Source organism: Coregonus lavaretus, assembly GCF_964263955.1.
Source record: "Coregonus lavaretus genome assembly, contig: HAP1_SCAFFOLD_2160, whole genome shotgun sequence".
Taxonomy (NCBI): domain Eukaryota; kingdom Metazoa; phylum Chordata; class Actinopteri; order Salmoniformes; family Salmonidae; genus Coregonus; species Coregonus lavaretus.
Genome location: NW_028164265.1, coordinates 56635 through 70748, shown reverse-complemented (window position 1 = coordinate 70748; position 14114 = coordinate 56635). Strand labels below are relative to the sequence as shown.

Here is a 14114-nt window from a genome sequence, read left to right as displayed (position 1 = left end):
TTTGTGACTGGTGCTACTTGTGGTACATTTTCCATTACATCTTAATAGATGCTGTATGTTCATAACCTATAATCTGCACAAATAAATAATTACACATTACACTACAACATATTTCAGCTCTAGTACTGGTATGTAAATGTTTTATTTTATTGTATTGTGGTCTGCAGAATCATGAAACCATTATGAAACAATGTTTTAAAAGCTCAGACCAAGCTTAAATTCAATTTAATTTCATTAAAGGCTACAATTCAAAACCCATTCCATTTCAAACCCTCCAAAAACTGAATGATGTAGGCTAATTATAGGCCTATGCTACCTTTAAAATTCCCAAATGTAATAACCTGATTAGAAATAAAAACGAATTTCATGAAGCTCTTAAACCTGTTCTACTAATAATATTAACCTACACAATGTTGCACCATTTGTCAGAAAGCCCTACCTTGCAACCCTCCTGTGGGCATTTTACCTCTGCAGCAGACAGGTGTCTTGGTGACTGTCCTCACGCCCACGATCCATCTTTCGAGGGCACCACGGCAGCGCTCACTAGAACTGTAGGCCTATTCTGAATTGTAAAACTTTTTTGTTTTATGGCCCATTAGCCTACCGTGTAAGTCAGTGTCAATCCTATATTTACCCCACTGCCGTCTTGGTGTCAGCGGTGGGTTAGTGATGAAAGTGATGGAAGATAAAAGGCTTGTTTCCATGAGAAGGGGACAACCACCATATCCTTCCTGTATATTTTCAAAGTCAATGCCTCTTTCTCCGTCTCTCTTGTCTCTATTTTGCAGACAAAGCACTGCATAACGATCAAACAGGCCTAGGTGGTGTAGCCTACGTCTATGTCACTAGGAAACATTAAGCATGACAACAACAGTTGTAAGGCCTCACTATGATAGCCAGCATAGGCCTATAATCATACCCAGACAGAAGAACCTTCATGAATAAAGTGCTGATGTTTCAGGGCAATGAAAGCGGTCAAGGCTAACCGTGCTGCGAGGCTAACCGTGCTGCGAGGCTAACCGTGCTGCGAGGCATGGGTGGAGGAACCACTAACACGTAGACTAGCAGGTAGATCAGGATGCGGGTGTATATTTAGGCCTCGTTGTGAAAAGAGGACCAAGTGTTAACATTTTGCAAGACTGTGGTTTGGTCAGTAGCTACAAAGCAGAGAAGAGGGGAAACCAGAGAGTTAAAAAGTTACGCCTACACAATTTTCCGGTGAAGTGTTCCTTGAAAGAAAGCACTTTCTATGAGCAGAGAGAATGAACAATAAGGCTGTGTGTTTTTTGGCTTGTATTCTGAAATGTTAACTAAGCTCTGTAAAAGAAAGAAAAAAGTGTGTTTTGCAATTAGCTCTTATTGAATGTTGTCATCCACAGGTTATAACGATAAAGGCTTTGTACCCTCAAAAAGCACAATTGAAACGACAAAGAAAGTGAACATTTTACAAACCAACATTCACATTATAAAAGTATTACATTTTTATATTACAACTGTCCACAACCACATTGGCATAAAACGAAAATAGAAATATACAAAAACTGAATGTATATATTAATTGTCCTTTATATTTTACTCATTTTCTGTATCTCAGTGAAATTCAAGGTGCTCTAGTCCTCCAGGGTGTCCTCTTTGGTCCCCAAAATAATGGGGTGTACGTAGCTGCCGAGTGGGGTGAAGAGCACATTCCTAAATCGTCCACCAAACGGCGCACCCCTGAATCATTCAAATGGGTCTGCCCATTGTCCCATCAGTAACTGGGCTCATCCATCTCCTCATCGCTCCAGTCTGGGGGTGCGTCCGTGCCAAAGTACCGGTCACCGAAATTTCCTTCACACAAGGGACAAACAACAGCAGAGATTAGAGTTTGAAGCAGAGCAGAGCATGCATGCACACACACACACACACACACACACACACACACACAGACACAGACACAGACACAGACACACAGACACACAGACAAACTTATTTTCTCTCTCTCTCTTTTCTCACCTATGCCGGGTATGATGTGGAAGAGGTCGTTGACCTTCTTGTCGACGGCGGTGGTGATGATTTGGACCTGAGGGAAGGCGTAGGCTACAGAGTGGACCCCCATCTCAGCCATCAGCAGAGACACCAACAGGATCTTATCCTCCTGGACATCATGGTCCTACACAAGACACAGACAGACACACAGACAGACACAGAGAGAGAGACGGAATCTTAATTGTTATGCAGTTACCATGATTGTACCATTACAGTTCTGGATAAATAGCAGGTAAATAGCGGCAGGTTGAATAGCGTGTCACCTACCAGTAGGACTCGTACGGCCATCATGGCAGCAGCCCCAGTAGACACGGTACAGTCCATCAGAATCACATGGTCCTCACCAATGTCCTTAGGCAAACGCAGGTAGTGCAGCTGAGAGGGAGGGACAGGGAGGAAAGAGGGGAGGAAGTGAAGAATGAAAGACAGACAAAAAGACTATAACTATGGCTCCAACCTTTCCCTAGTCAGGTGCCGTGGTCCTACTCAAAGATTCAAGCATGTATGTTTTCCAGATCCATACCTCTGGTTCTCCTGTGTCCTGGTTGGTCTGGATGAGGATCTTCCCGATGCGGACATCTTTACACACCGCCCGGAGAGCTGGCTCCATGGTCTCTCCTGCTCGCAGGATGGACACTCCAGTGATCTATGGAAAACCAGAAGAGAAACCATGGCAATGGATTTATAACATACTGACTGACAACTGAGTACAGTAGATTTAAGAACAAGAACATGATAGCAGTAATACTATACTGTTCATCATGACAACACTGGCTGATAAATACACAGGATTGAGTTAACATCTAATAACAGATGAATGATGTTATTATAGAAAGCTAATTTGAATCGCACAAATTGCGTTTTCTGATTAGAGGGAACTAGATGGCTGAAATGGAGAGATAGAAACAAGTGAACAGGGAGGAGAAAGTGTGAGAGAGAGAGAGAGAGAGAGAGAGAGAGAGATGGATAGACAAACAGGCAGGAAGAGAAAGAAAGCTCAACTAACCCTCTTCCCGTGGAAAGTCCTGCCTTCATAGTCCTCCCCCTGCGGTGTTTGAACTATATGGCTCTGTGGAAAGAAAGAAAGAAAGAAAGAAAGAAAGAAAGAAAGAAAGAAAGAAAGAAAGAAAGAAAGAAAGAAAGAAAGAAAGAAAGAAAGAAAGAAAGAAAGAAAGAAAGAAAGAAAGAAAGAAAGAAAGAAAGAAAGAAAGAAAGAAAGAAAGAAAGAAGAGAGAGAGAGAGAGAGAGAGAGAGAGAGAGAGAGAGAGGATGAACTTAGATGTGTGCACAGACCTCAAGACAACTAACCCATGGTGCGTGTTCAGTTCGCCACACTAAACAACATCAGATTGATGGTCATTGGTCAACACAGTCAATAAAACACTTATTTACTCCAACAGCTCTAACTCTAGTGAGTGGTACATGCACAGTGGACTGTAGTTGCTGTGCGGTTCAAGTGATCTGGTGTGTTTGTGCAGTCGCGGTATGTGTGTGTCTTTTTGGTTTTACAGTGTGAGAACTTTCCACTGTGGTGGATTGACAGTTTACATACTCCAGAGGCCAAACTCTCTTTCGCTCTCTCTCTCTTCTTTTTCTCTCTCTTGCACCATCTCGCAATCTGACCTCTCACACTCTTTCCATCTCTTACACGCTCTTTCCATCCTTCTTACCCTCATATTTCCGTCACTTTTTCTTCTCCCTCTATCTTTTCATCTCTTTCTAAATTAAACTACATTAAAATATGCTCTTTGGGTATGAACGTTAAGGTACAGTAGAACAATGTTGTCAGAGCAGCCTTTACATTTCACATTTACATTTTAGTCATTTAGCAGACGCTCTTATCAAGAGCGACTTACAGGAGCAATTAGGGTTAAGTGCCTTGCTTAAGGGCACATCGACAGATTTTTCACCTAGTCGGCTCTGGGATTAGAACCAGCGACCTTTCGGTTACTGGCACAACGCTCTTACCCACTAAGCTACCTGCCACCCTTTCTATCTCTCTGTCATACGTACCTGTGAGGGAAGAAAGGAAAGCGCTCGTTCAATCAGCAGACGCATCAGTCTCTTGGAGTAGAAGATGAACTCATCCCTGCTCGTCTCTTTGTTTCTGGGAAGAAGAAGTAGGACAATCCGGGACCAGACAGATAACAGACAATCAGGGACCAGACAGATAAAAGACAATCAGGGACCAGACAGATCGGGGACCAGACAGATAAAAGACAATCAGGGACCAGACAGATAAAAGACAATCAGGGACCAGACAGATAAAATAAAATCAGGGACCAGACAGATAAAAGACAATCAGGGACCAGACAGATCGGGGACCAGACAGATAAAAGACAATCAGGGACCAGACAGTTCAGGGACCAGACAGATAAAAGACAATCAGGGACCAGACAGATAAAAGACAATCAGGGACCAGACAGATCAGGGACCAGACAGATGAAAGACAATCAGGGACCAGACAGATAAAAGACAATCAGGGACCAGACAGATCAGGGACCAAACAGATAAAAGACAGTCAGGGGCCAGATAGATAAAACATAGTCAGGGACCAGACAGATAAAATACAATCAGGGACCAGACAGATAAAAGACAATCAGGGACCAGACAGATAAAGACAGTCAGGGTCCAGACAGATAAAAGACAGTCCGGGACCAGACACATAAAATACAATCAGGGACCAGACAGATAAAGACAGTCCGGGACCAGACACATAAAAGACAGTCAGGGGCCAGACAGATATAAGACAATCAGGGACCAGACAGATCAGGGACCAGACAGATGAAAGACAGTCCGGGACCAGACAGATAAAAGACAGTCAGGGGCCAGACAGATATAAGACAATCAGGGACCAGAAAGATCAGGGACCAGACAGATAAAATACAGTCCGGAACCAGACAGATAAAAGACAGTCAGGGGCCAGACAGATATAAGACAATCAGGGACCAGACAGATAAAAGACAATCAGGGACCAGTCAGATAAAAGACAGTCAGGTGCCAGACAGATATAAGACAATCAGGGACCAGACAGATCAGGGACCAGACAGATAAAAGACAATCAGGGACCAGACACATAAAAGACAATCAGGGACCAGACAGATAAAGACAGTCCGGGACCAGACACATAAAAGACAATCAGGGACCAGACAGATAAAAGACAGTCAGGGGCCAGACAGATATAAGACAGTCAGGGTCCAGACAGATAAAAATAAACACTATGGGCATTGTAGTCACACTCAACCCACATTGTGGAAGTGAATGTTTGCTACAGTATGTTTATGCTCTGACCTACCTGTGTTATTATCTGACTCTAGATCAGTTAGTAGGTTTACTAAGTAGTGCGTAGTGCAGTGGTTATTACTGGTACCTGATGACGGTGTACATGCCCCTGACCTGGGCTGTGTTAGTACAGTACCTGACTAGTAGTATAGTGGGTCGTTCTACATTAGTTCTAGAGCTAGTACTTATACAAGTAGTATAGTAGTTATACAGTATGCAGTGTGTATTGTACCTGATGATGGTGTGCATGCCCCTGACCTGGGGCGTACTCTCCAGAACACTCAGGGTCTGGGGGAGGGGCTGGGCCTGGTGGGCAGAGGCAAGGGCCGCCCTGTAACCATAGCAACCAGGAAAAGAAAGGCAGGGAGGATGTAAGAGCGCTGGAATAGGCGGCAGGGTGCATATATACAGTCACAGGCTTGAAACACACGCATACAAAATAAGCAGACACCAGCTCACACGAACACACGCACGCACGCACGCACGCACGCACGCACGCACGCACGCACGCACGCACGCACACACACACACACACACACACACACACACACACACACACACACACACACACACACACACACACACACTTGTATCTTAAACAGTATTCATCACTGGTGTTAATATTGATTAGTGGGTAGTAGAATTCTAGAAAACACTGCAGATTAAAATAGGAAGAGCAGATAGAGGTCAGTTAGCAGCACTGAACAGATACTGTACTGTCGGCCTTAGTGGGATTATACAACAGCTTCAAGAGACAATCACAGAGAACGTTTGACGTTCTTAGCTACTGTTTTGGTCCCAATACAGTTAGATTCTACAGTGAGTGCTGAAAGACTAATTCACTCAACATTGATCAATGTGCAATAAATGAAACTGAAACTAGTCAGGAAACTTTGGATCAAGTGTGTTTTAGTACTAATGGTGGCCGAAACACACTGATTCAGATTAATTTGAGACTCCCAACATGTAATCTGACGAACATGAAGAAAGCCGTGTTCTATTAATTGTTCTCATTGTGTTGTTATAATCCCATGTGATTCAAAACACACACACACACAAACACACACACACACATTTTGTTCTTCTATCCTTGTGGGGACCTAACATTTATTTCCATTAAAAATCCTATTTTCCGTAACCCCTTCACCCTAACCATAAACTTAACCCTACCCTTAACCCAAATTGTAACTCTAACCCTAAACCTAACCTGTGGGGACTTTTGGGGATTTTAGGTCCCCACAAGAATAAAAGAACCAACCCCCCCCCCCCCCCACACACACACACACACACTCCTCAATTCAGATCAATACAGGCTGATTCAAAGAAAAAAGACACATACTAGAGTCCAGGCGGTTTTGGGCTAGAATCTGACTTTAAAACATAAAGCACAATGAGTTCTGGGCTGCGTTCAGTGCGAAGAAACGTGACGCAACATTCAACTAAACGGAAACAGTGCTGTTCTGAACAACCAGTTGAAAAACGGGGAAGGGTTGGGTTGTTGGTTGGGGAATGCTGTCAGCATGGCCGCTGCCCTTTAAATACGTCACTTATTGCTTTAAGCCACAACCCAACACACCCACCAAACGGAACAAACGTACCTCAAAGCCTGTTCAAGAACGTTGAAGAGCGTTTTGGGGAAACGTGTCGTTCAGTACAAGCGCAACGTAGCAAGCGCAGCGTTACGTAGCAAATGTTTAACCAAACTGAACAAACCCCTGGTGTTGCCAAATATTAGAATTGAGGACATGCAAGCTTTGAGTTGAGTGATATCACATTAAAACACTGCACTCTTAAGCTACAAAAACCAAGCTGTGATACCATTTCACTCTCTAAAAACAAAACTCCCATGAGATGCAAACACAGATAAATCATAAGCAAATCTGCTCACATATCCCAGCGCAGTTTCCTCTATGGAAAGAAGAGGGTTTGGATGAAACACAACGACAGAGACACACAACGACAGAGACACACAACGACAGAGACACACAACGACAGAGACACACAACGACAGAGACACACAACGGCAGAGACACACAACGGCAGAGACACACAACACGACAGAGACACACAACGGCAGAGACACACAACGACAGAGACACACAACGGCAGAGACACACAATGGCAGAGACACACAACGACAGAGACAGACACACAACGACAGAAACAGACACACAACGGCAGAGACACACAATGGCAGAGACACACAACGGCAGAGACAGACACACAACGGCAGAGACAGACACACAACGGCAGAGACACACAACGGCAGAGACACACAACGACAGAGACATACAACGACAGAGACAGACACACAACGGCAGAGACACACAACGGCAGAGACACACAATGACAGAGACACACAACGGCAGAGACACACAATGGCAGAGACACACAACGACAGAGACAGACACACAACGGCAGAGACACACAATGGCAGAGACACACAACGGCAGAGACAGACACACAATGGCAGAGACAGACACACAACGGCAGAGAAAGACACACAACGGCAGAGACACACAACGGCAGAGACACACAACGACAGAGACATACAACGACAGAGACAGACAACGGCAGAGACACACAACGGCAGAGACACACAACGGCAGAGACACACAACGGCAGAGACACACAACGGCAGAGACAGACACACAACGGCAGAGACAGACACACAACGGCAGAGACACACAACGACAGAGACAGACACACAACGGCAGAGACACACAACGACAGAGACACACAACGGCAGAGACACACAACGACAGAGACACACAACGACAGAGACACACAACGGCAGAGACACACAACGGCAGAGACACACAACGACAGAGACACACAACGGCAGAGACACACAACGGCAGAGACACACAACGGCAGAGACAGACACACAACGGCAGAGACACACAACGGCAGAGACAGACACACAACGGCAGAGACACACAACGGCAGAGACACACAACGGCAGAGACAGACACACAACGACAGAGACACACAACGACGACAACAGAGAAGAGAAAGAAAAGAAAAAGAAACAGACAACATCCGGTAAATAAAGGCATGGATAAAGGGATGATCATGTGATACAGTGATGTGTGTGACAGCTGAATCCGCTGTGAGCAATCCTCACAATTCCTCAGGCCAAGACAAATAAAAAGACATAAAATGGCCAAATAATATTTTTCATGAATTTACAAATATTAGTTCAACTCGGTTAGTCCACTCAGTATAATTCCGTCAGCGGTTGTGCCATTGTGTGTTGTGTGTACACGTTGGCTGCTCTCAGGCTGGTAGTGGCTGTCACACCTACACTGTGTATTTGCAGTACAGAGGTAAAGCACCGAGGTACGACTCACAGCTCACCGGCCCCAATACATCCTGTGTCTAAAGAGAGACGCCAAACGCACTTCCTCTCTCTCTCGCTCTGATCTGCTGTGGCCGACATGCTTAATGGAAAGACTCATCCCTTTGTAATAGATATAGAAAACTGCGGTTTAAGATTTTGTGACAATAGCTCTCTCTCTCTCTCTCTCTCTCTCTCTCTCTCTCTCTCTCTCTCTCTCTCTCTCTCTCTCTCTCTCTCTCTCTCTCTCTCTCTCTCTCTCTCTCTCTCTCTCTCTCTCTCTCTCTCTCTCTCTCTCTCTCTCTCTCTCTCTCTCTCTCTCTCTCTCTCTCTCTCTCTCTCTCTCTCTCTCTCTCTCTCTCTCTAGCGGTCAGTGAAGATGTCTCAGTAGATAATTTTTAGACACAGAATGCAGCGGGGGGTGTGTGTGAGCTGTCATGTATGCAAGGTAGAGGAAAAAACAACATCCTCCAATCAACTGCCTGCTGCACATAGAAGCACTAGAAACACAGAAGTGCCGTGTGGCGTGTCTGAAGTCAAAGGGCAGATAGTCTCTCAAAGCTCTATTTGTACTGCATGCTTTAACAGCATATGTGGTGTCACACGTGTTGACATGCCAATTACTATTGCTATCTAATTTCCCATCGATGCTGTTACATCATTCACTGTACTGGATCACTCATTGACAAGGTGGGCTCCTGGGGTTGATACTGTGTAACAGCAGCAAGCAGTTGGAGAGAGGGAGGATGCTGGCTTTGTGGCTTCGAAGTAGAAGTTGCCCGAAACCACATCTGGGACTGGATAAGGATATCTGACCCTGTATCAGTGATTTAGGGCAACTTCTACATACTCATGTTTTGTGGCCCCCTCTTCTTGCCCCCCGTCTGGGAATTGGGGTGTGGGGGAGAGGGGTTCGGCGGTACAGTAAAGAGTTGTGCTACTCTACCTGACGCTGAGCTCACGCTGTGTGCGATGGAGGGATGGAAGAAGGAGTTGGAGGGATGGAGGGAGGAGTATGAGAGATGGAGGGAGGAGTTGGAGGGATGGAGGGAGGAGTATGAGAGAGTCCGTGTGCAGGTGGGGTAAGGTTAATAGTAGTGTCAAATAGGTAACACCACAATTTACATTTCAATTTGTTCAACTTTAGGAGATGAACTGAAATTCCATTTCAGGAACAGAAAACAGCCATTTATTTCCAAGGAAAATTACATTTATTTTAATAAGTGAACTGGAATTTCATTTCCGTCGCCTGAATTGATATATAACTGACACACCAACCCTGCTAGCCATTAGTGCATGAACCACAAGTCACACAGCAGAATATACTGACCTACAGTGTACCTCTCTGACCTCTCATCAGACTTATTCAGGAGGGCACAACGCAACAGATCACCCATATAGACATACTGTATGATGTCAATTGAATAAGTCCCTAGTCATGCTCTTAATTCTATATTGAATAAGTCCCTGGTCATGCTCTTAATTCTATATTGAATAAGTCCCTGGTCATGCTCTTAATTCTATATTGAATAAGTCCCTGGTCATGCTCTTAATTCTATATTGAATAAGTCCCTGGTCATGCTCTTAATTCTATATTGAATACGTCCCTGGTCATGCTCTTAATTCTATATTGAATAAGTCCCTGGTCATACTCTTAATTCTATATTGAATAAGTCCCTGGTCATGGTCTTAATTCTATATTGAATAAGTCCCTGGTCATGCTCTTAATTCTATATTGAATAAGTCCCTGGTCATACTCTTATTTCTATATTGAATAAGTCCCTAGTCATGCTCTTAATTCTATATTGAATAAGTCCCTGGTCATGCTCTTAATTCTATATTGAATAAGTCCGTGGTCATGCTCTTAATTCTATATTGAATAAGTCCCTGGTCATGCTCTTAATTCTATATTGAATAAGTCTGTGGTCATGCTCTTAATTCTATATTGAATAAGTCCGTGGTCATGCTCTTAATTCTATATTGAATAAGTCCCTAGTCATGCTCTTAATTATATATTGAATAAGTCCCTGGTCATGCTTTTAATTCTATATTGAATAAGTCCCTGGTCATTCTCTTAATTCTATACTTCATTTTGTGTAATCTTTCTCAGGAAAGAATAAAACATAGAGCTATTACAGAAAATGCTTTTTTGTTCCACTAGAGGGAGGGGGTAATGGAGCTAGTATCAGTCTGGTTAGCTGTAGAGCTGTCAAGCTGTGTACAGTATAAGGAGAGAGTCAAGGGAGGAACTCTCACCTCCTCCAGCTGGCTGTGGACGTGCTGTACGATCAGGTCTATGGCCACCATGTTGCCTCCTCCTGCCAGGACACGACACACCCAGGAACAGGAAGTGACATTAGACAGTGATGACATTATGTTGTGTACGTTATAATGGTTTAGGGGACTAAGTCGACTTTTCACGTAGTCTCCAATTGACGTCAACTTATGACTACATCAAAATTTTAGTTAAGTGGAAGTTCGCCCCTGAATGTCTAAATGTAAGGGAGAATATGTGTAAGCAAATGTGTGTGTGTGTGTGAGAGCACATGGTCATACATGATTTACTATTTCAGTGTGTGTGCTGGTTCCAAATCTTACCGCGTGGTACCACAATGTCAGCCAGTCGCATGGTGGGCTCGATGTACTGCTCAAAGGCGGGCTTCACAAACGTATTGTACTGTTTGATGACGCCCTCGATGTCCCGGCCACGCTCTGTGATGTCCCTCTGCAGCCGACGCACCAGACGGATGTCTGAGTCCGTGTCCACAAAGATCTTCATGTCCAACAGCTGTGGGGAGGAGAGAACACACACCATGAGAAACACACACACACCATGAGAAACACAGACACACCATGAGAAACACAGACACACCATGAGAAACACAGACACACCATGAGAAACACAGACACACCATGAGAAACACAGACACACCATGAGAAACACAGACACACCTTGAGAAACACAGACACACCATGAGAAACACAGACACACCATGAGAAACACACACACAGCATGAAAAACACAGACACACCATGAGAAACACACACACACCATGAGAAACACAGACACACCATGGGAAACACAGACACACCATGAGAAACACAGACACACCATGAGAAACACAGACACACCTTGAGAAACACAGACACACCTTGAGAAACACAGACACACCTTGAGAAACACAGACACACCATGAGAAACACAGACACACCTTGAGAAACACAGACACACCTTGAGAAACACAGACACACCTTGAGAAACACACACACACCATGAGAAACACACACACACCATGAGAAACACAGACACACCATGGGAAACACAGACACACCATGAGAAACACAGACACACCATGAGAAACACAGACACACCATGAGAAACACAGACACACCATGAGAAACACAGACACACCATGAGAAACACAGACACACCATGAGAAACACAGACACACCATGAGAAACATAGACACACCATGAGAAACACAGACACACCTTGAGAAACACAGACACACCTTGAGAAACACAGACACACCTTGAGAAACACAGACACACCATGAGAAACACAGACACACCATGAGAAACACACACACACCATGAGAAACATAGACACACCATGAGAAACACAGACACACCATGAGAAACACAGACACACCATGAGAAACACACACACACCATGAGAAACATAGACACACCATGAGAAACACAGACACACCATGAGAAACACAGACACACCATGAGAAACACAGACACACCATGAGAAACACAGACACACCTTGAGAAACACAGACACACCTTGAGAAACACAGACACACCATGAGAAACACACAAACACAACCTGAGCACATTTTCTCCAATGCCGCCAATGCACAGGGACATTCCAATCTTACCTGTAACAGTTCTTTATCTGCAAAGGCCATGATTCCCTCAAAGATGATAACACTGGCTCCATACACTGTTTTCTGTGAGGGATGAAACACACGCTGTGGGTTTAGTACAGTTTTGACACTTCTAGAAGTGTATTTTCTAGATGCCACCAAAATGTCTGTGTTGTTTTTGGTAACAATTCCACATTTCTGTGCTGTCACAATAGGTCCCTGTGCTGTTTGTGTCTGGTAATGCCTATTCGTAAAACATGACAGTGTCTCAGCCTTCCATCTTCCCCCATGCTAATGGTTAACAGGGTTAATCTTCTCATAGTTAGGGGATAACTGTAAAAGATGTCAAGTCAAACATGAATGGCTGCCACTGTGCATCTGGGATGGATTTGCAATTTAACGTCATGAAGTGACTCCATAACTCCGGATGTTGAGTAATCTAGACCAAGATTATACTGCAATAACCCTACCCCAACGCCAACCAGGTGGCGAATCGCATCTCTGCATGTCTGGCAGACATATCAGTATGGATGACGGATCACCACCTCAAGCTGAACCCTGGCAAGACGGAGCTGTTCTTCCTCCCGGGGAAGGACTGCCCGTTCCATGATCTCGCCATCACGGTTGACAACTCCGTTGTGTCCTCCTCCCAGAGTGCGAAGAGCCTTGGCGTGACCCTGGACAACACCCTGTCGTTCTCCGCTAACATCAAGGCGGTGACCCGCTCCTGCAGGTTCATGCTCTACAACATTCGGAGAGTATGACCCTGCCTTACACAGGAAGCGGCACAGGTCCTAATCCAGGCACTTGTCATCTCCCGTCTGGATTACTGCAACTCGCTGTTGGCTGGCCTCCCTGCCTGTGCCATTAAACCCCTACAACTCATCCAGAATGCCGCAGCCCGTCTGGTGTTCAACCTTCCCAAGTTCTCTCACGTCACCGCCCTCCTCCGCACACTCCACTGGCTTCCAGTTGAAGCTAGCATCCGTTACAAGACCATGGTGCTTGCCTATGGAGCAGTGAGGGGAACGGCACCTCTGTACCTTCGGGCTCTGATCAGTCCCTACACCCAAACGAGGGCATTGCGTTCATCCACCTCTGGCCTGCTGGCTCCCCTTCCTCTGCGGAAGCATAGTTCCCGCTCAGCCCAGTCAAAACTGTTCGCTGCTCTGGCACCCCAATGGTGGAACAAGCTCCCTCACGACGCCAGGACAGCGGAGTCACTCACCACCTTCCGGAGACATTTGAAACCCCACCTCTTTAAGGAATACCTGGGATAGGATAAAGTAATCCTTCTACCCCCCCCCCAAAAAAAATTGTAAAGTGGTTATCCCACTGGCTATAGGGTGAATGCACCAATTTGTGAGTCGCTCTGGATAAGAGCGTCTGCTAAATGACGTAAATGTGCCCTTGAGCAAGGCACTTAACCCTAATTGCTCCTGTAAGTCGCTCTGGATAAGAGCGTCTGCTAAATGACTAAAATGTAAATGTAAATGTAAACTCATTAGGGAGCACACTAATAGCACACTGTGGGAGGGGACGTGTTTCTACATGTGTGTGTGTGGGGGGGGGGGGGGGCATTTATGTGT

At 45.0% G+C, this 14114-nt stretch overlaps 1 protein-coding gene across 1 annotated transcript in view; it reads right to left on the bottom strand.

The window, feature by feature from the left end:
• Window positions 1-1431: 1431 nt before the first annotated feature.
• Window positions 1432-14114, bottom strand: part of LOC311117258 (uridine-cytidine kinase-like 1) — a 51655-nt gene continuing 38972 nt past the window's right edge. The window contains exons 5-15 of the mRNA XM_084192228.1: window positions 12538-12609; window positions 11249-11438; window positions 10907-10968; window positions 9597-9613; window positions 5543-5641; window positions 4042-4135; window positions 3035-3097; window positions 2552-2674; window positions 2296-2403; window positions 1996-2152; window positions 1432-1830 (exon numbers count right to left, since the gene is read on the bottom strand). Of these exons, the coding sequence (XP_084048354.1) occupies window positions 1751-1830; window positions 1996-2152; window positions 2296-2403; window positions 2552-2674; window positions 3035-3097; window positions 4042-4135; window positions 5543-5641; window positions 9597-9613; window positions 10907-10968; window positions 11249-11438; window positions 12538-12609 (1065 nt within the window). The 3' untranslated portion in view covers window positions 1432-1750. The remainder of the gene's footprint in view (window positions 1831-1995; window positions 2153-2295; window positions 2404-2551; window positions 2675-3034; window positions 3098-4041; window positions 4136-5542; window positions 5642-9596; window positions 9614-10906; window positions 10969-11248; window positions 11439-12537; window positions 12610-14114) is intronic.